General features: G+C 36.0%; 1 protein-coding gene across 4 annotated transcripts; it reads left to right on the top strand.

Moving 5' to 3' along the window:
• LOC109846476 (dynamin-2A-like) lies at window positions 988-3,499 on the top strand. 4 transcript variants are annotated; one of them, XM_020415723.1, is made up of 6 exons: window positions 988-1,383; window positions 1,637-1,672; window positions 1,768-1,800; window positions 2,424-2,544; window positions 2,640-3,153; window positions 3,222-3,499. In XM_020415723.1, exons 1-5 carry the CDS (start codon window positions 1,342-1,344, stop codon window positions 2,678-2,680), a joined length of 273 nt encoding a protein of 90 aa, XP_020271312.1. In that variant the 5' UTR covers window positions 988-1,341; the 3' UTR covers window positions 2,681-3,153; window positions 3,222-3,499. The 4 variants fall into 4 exon arrangements, with proteins under 4 accessions (XP_020271312.1, XP_020271309.1, XP_020271310.1 ...); XM_020415720.1 differs by having other exon boundaries at window positions 989-1,383; window positions 2,961-3,153; XM_020415721.1 differs by having other exon boundaries at window positions 989-1,383; window positions 2,961-3,153; window positions 3,301-3,489.

Here is a 4,285-nt window from a genome sequence, read left to right as displayed (position 1 = left end):
ATAAATTATAAATTATGTAGGGGATATTTATAATTCCTATATTTTCAATGTACTGTTAGGTTGAAATTATCAGGATTTTTATAAATTTTATAATTTTGAGTATTTTACTTTGCAATTTGTAAAAAGTTCTGAGTGTGTATTATAAATTTTATAAATTTTTGGGGGTTGTTTGAGTTATTTATTATTCAGTTTAATGCAAACCTTGGCTTGAAGCCATTTTGAGTAAGGTCCTTTACGTGAGAAAGTGTTGTATAGTGGTTATGTAATCCAAAAACCAGATAATAAATTTCTACAAAGGAAAATCATATGTCATATTACCATTAATCTATGAATACATATGAGCAATGCATATAGTTAGACAAAGTAGCGTATATTTTCATGAAAATTCAATAGTAAATGACCAACTATAATTATTATGGTAATCTACCATCTATGGATGAAAATGTTAAAAGATTGTCTTCATGGGCCTAATGGAGTCATCATTCAAATCGACTCAGCTGGAAAGCCTAGCCAAAAGATAAACGCTTTAGCCGACGCAAAGCGCGGAAGCAGTCAGCCCTGCACTAATTGAGGCGACTCCTCGGGAGTCCACCCAACTCCCAATTGAGGCGACTCCTCCAATGGGCGACTCGGCCGTCTACCGAGCTATCTGACTGAATTGACGACTCACTTATCTGGTCAACAAATTACCACTAGTAGAAAATTAATTATTCTAGACGGAATATCCTAGACGAAAAATTTTCCGTCTAGGATATTACATCCTAGACCGAAAAATTCTGTCTAGGATATTCCGTCTAGAATATAGTATTCTAGATGGAAATTTCCGTCTAGAATGATATTCTAGACGAATTTATTTTTTTATTTATTTTTTTATAATGAACCGAGAATCGTAGACGGAATCCTAGACGGAAATTTCCGTCAAGGATGATCAGCTAATTTTTTAATAAAAAAAAGCCACGGTATCCTTTAATTTCTCCCGCCTAAAATTCCCACCTCAACCCCGAATTTTCCCTCCTCAATCCTAAATTCTGCCCCCTCTTAAAAATCACAGAGATCCCCAAATTTTCTCTTCCCCTATTCTTCTCCCCTTCTTCTCCTCTGTTCAAAGGCGATAACTCCCGTCCCATCGTCGCCTCCCCCCTCGCCCCCGCGCCCTCCTTCTCCTTCGACATCGTCGTCCCCGTTCGTCGTCCCGTCGTCGCCTCCCCCTCAGCTCGCGAATGTGCTCTCTGAATCAGGCCTGGAGATTTTTAAGGTTCCTCTGTTTTCCTTTATAAAAAAAACATCGCTAATCTCCAATTTCTCCAGCTCCAAAAAAGCCCTAATTTCTCCGCTAATTCAATGCATGGGGCTGCTGGAAACTATCCTCAATTGGCTCCGAAGGTGAGATCCTCGACCCCTCCCGCATTACTCGTTGATTCGTTTGTTCTTAGATTCGAATCATCGGATTTTTAGGGTTTGAATCTGTTTTGTTGCGTTTCGTTTGTTCAGGCAAAATTTTGAATTCTAGGGTTAGTAACGGTGAAAAGGGACGAAGATCAAGATTGGAATTTTATTTCTTTGGAGCTGTAGGAGTCGATTGAGATAGAATAGATAGTACTATTTACCTTAATTTTTTTATTTTTGTTGACTGCAGAACGCTGGGAAAACTTCCCTTGTGAATGTCATCGCAGTATGCACATTTTGATGTCTGCAACGGATATTTAGTTCTTGATCAGTGTAATTTGGGCTTAAGATGCTAATTAAATTTTTTTCAACTTTGTGCAGACTGGTGGATATAGTGAGGACATGATTCCTATAGTAAGTATAACATTCAACATGTAGGACTACTGGTTGTTGTTCTTTGTTATGCATCGATTAGCTTTTGTTGGGTATTGAATAGATTGGATTATATAGGTGAAATTTATATTTTAAAAAAAAGTCTTGAGCTACATTTTCAAATTAATGCAAGTGCACAGTCATCTAGGGTTTGGACATGTAACTACATGCAGCTCTAGTGAAGAGCTTGGCAGTTAGTTTCCAGATATGTTACTTGATGTTTGATAAATTTTTGCAGTTAAATTTCATCGATGATGTCTTAAAAATTGTTAATTCATGTTATTTGATAAGTTATCTTTACTTTTATAGAATTTACTTGAGTGATATTAAGTTTACTTACTAGAGATAATCAATGAATCTCAATTTAAGATGGTAATGTACAGAATTTTTTTTGTTATAGAGTGTCATTAATGCACAATTTCATGAAGAATAAAAGGAAATGTAATTCTAATTAGTACTCCAAGATGTTTATCATGGGAAATTTTTAAATTGTGAAATTGATGTAATTTTGAGTGATTTTATAAATTTGAGTGTAATTGTGAAATTGATGGGGAAATCTGAGTGATTTTATAAATTTTGAGTGTAATTGTGAAATTGATGTGCAGCCGACAGGGGAGAATGGGGTAACGAGGGCGTCGATCAGTATTGACTTGCAGAGAGATGGGTCGCTGGGCAGTAAAGCGATTATATTGCAGATTGATAACAAATCTCAGCAGGTTTTAGTGAGTAAGTAGGAGAATTTTTCCTGTTCGGCATGAATGTTATTTGTGAATTGAGTTGATGTTGCTTTCTTATATATAGTTGGTTTGGTTGTTGTATAGGTGCTCTTAGGCATTCTCTGCAAGTATTGTTGCTCTTATAAACGTCTACCTACCGATGAATTTATGTTTTTTCTCCTTTATCTGTGTAGAGTTACTGAAAGATGCATTGATCTGTATCGCTCAATGACAATTACTATATCTTTTTTCAGAATGCAATATGTTTAACATTCTCTTTATTTGTAATATTTTATTCCTCTTACTGGAGATTTTAATCTCCATTGAAACTGCCTGATCTTGTGGATCGTCTAATTAGTCTCTGATATTGTACATGTGATGATCTAAAATGTTGTTGGATTGCTTGTTTCTCTTGTCGTAAATCAGGTTGGAGCCCATGCTCGTGTTTGGATGTAGCCCCTTTGGTTATGTTCAATTAAAGGGCTGATTTGAGTCTCTGAACTCTTGGCTGAAGGGATTTGTACCCTGATGGCTCATTCAGGAAGTTAGCACTGTTTTTCTTTGATTTTCTTCTTGAAAGGATGAAGAGAAAAAGATGACTTCTTTATATGTGGAGGAGGTAAGCCTTTTATGGTGTTCTTCTGCAATTTAGCTAAATTGTTAGTAACATTTATCTTCTCTTCGTAGATAATAATCTGCTGCAGGAAAATGATTCTTGCAAGATGATCAGTCCTTGAGAAGCTTGGTTTGTTTTTTCATACTGCAGTGTCGAGGCAATCTTGGGAAGGTCTGCTGTACTGCATATTGGAGATGGCTACCAAAATTTTGAGCATATTTTAATATGAGAAGAGGGGAATGCTCGTAAACACTTTATGTATCTTTCTAATTTTTTAGTGAATGTATTATTTGAATGTAATTGGATTTGATATTGGAATATAATTAGATTGTGTTGGATATAAATAAAATTTTTTAGATGTTCAATATTGTGTACATGTACTCAAAGTAGATTCTGGCTTGATGAGAGAGTATTATGATGTAAATAGGAAAAAAGAGATGAAAAAAAAAAAAATGGGTTGGTGAGTTATGGCGATGGTGGGTCGTGTTGAATTCCGTCTAGGATGCTCAAATTCCGTCTAGGATACTTGCTTTTTTGAAAAAAAATTAAAGAAATTAAAAAACACCCTAGACGGAAATTCCGTCTAGGATGACTATCCTAGACGGAAATTTCCGTCTAGGATACTGATCCTAGACGGAATTTTTTTCCGTCTAGGATGTACTATTCTAGACGGAAATTCCGTCTAGAATAATTCGTCTAGGATGTATTCTAGACGGTTTTGAATTCCGTCTAGAATAGTCCGTCTAGAATGTATTCTAGACGGAATTTCCGTCTAGAATACTACATCGTAGACGGAAACATACTAGACGCGTATTCTAGACGGAATTCCGTCTAGGATACACATTCTAGACGGGATTCTAGGTATCCTAGACGGAATTTTCCGTCTAGGATGCCTCATAATTTAGTAGTGTACGAGAACGACCCGTCTTTCAATTCAATCAAGCTGGGGAAGATAAAGATCCGAGTCATCCAAATAAGATATTTCCAAGATGTACATCGATCAACCACAATATTGATCAGTCACGTTAAAAGTCTCAAACTCTGACAAAGTCTTAAATGTAAAAGCGGCTCATCCTATTCCCAAGTCACTTTTGGGACATAATCTGTAATGACCGTAAATTTCTAATACGGGTTT

This window comes from Asparagus officinalis, chromosome 6 (assembly GCF_001876935.1).
Source record: "Asparagus officinalis chromosome 6, Aspof.V1, whole genome shotgun sequence".
NCBI classification, from domain to species: domain Eukaryota; kingdom Viridiplantae; phylum Streptophyta; class Magnoliopsida; order Asparagales; family Asparagaceae; genus Asparagus; species Asparagus officinalis.
Note: the sequence above shows the minus strand (reverse complement) of the source record. Positions and strands in the feature narration are given on the sequence as shown.

Coding starts and splice junctions, on each gene's coding strand:
- LOC109846476 (XM_020415720.1), top strand. CDS start 1,342: ATGCATGGGGCTGCTGGAAACTATCCTCAATTGGCTCCGAAG. Junction 1,801..2,423: donor GTGAGGACATGATTCCTATA/GTAAGTATAACA, acceptor ATTGATGTGCAG/CCGACAGGGGAGAATGGGGT. Junction 2,545..2,960: donor ATCTCAGCAGGTTTTAGTGA/GTAAGTAGGAGA, acceptor GTCGTAAATCAG/GTTGGAGCCCATGCTCGTGT.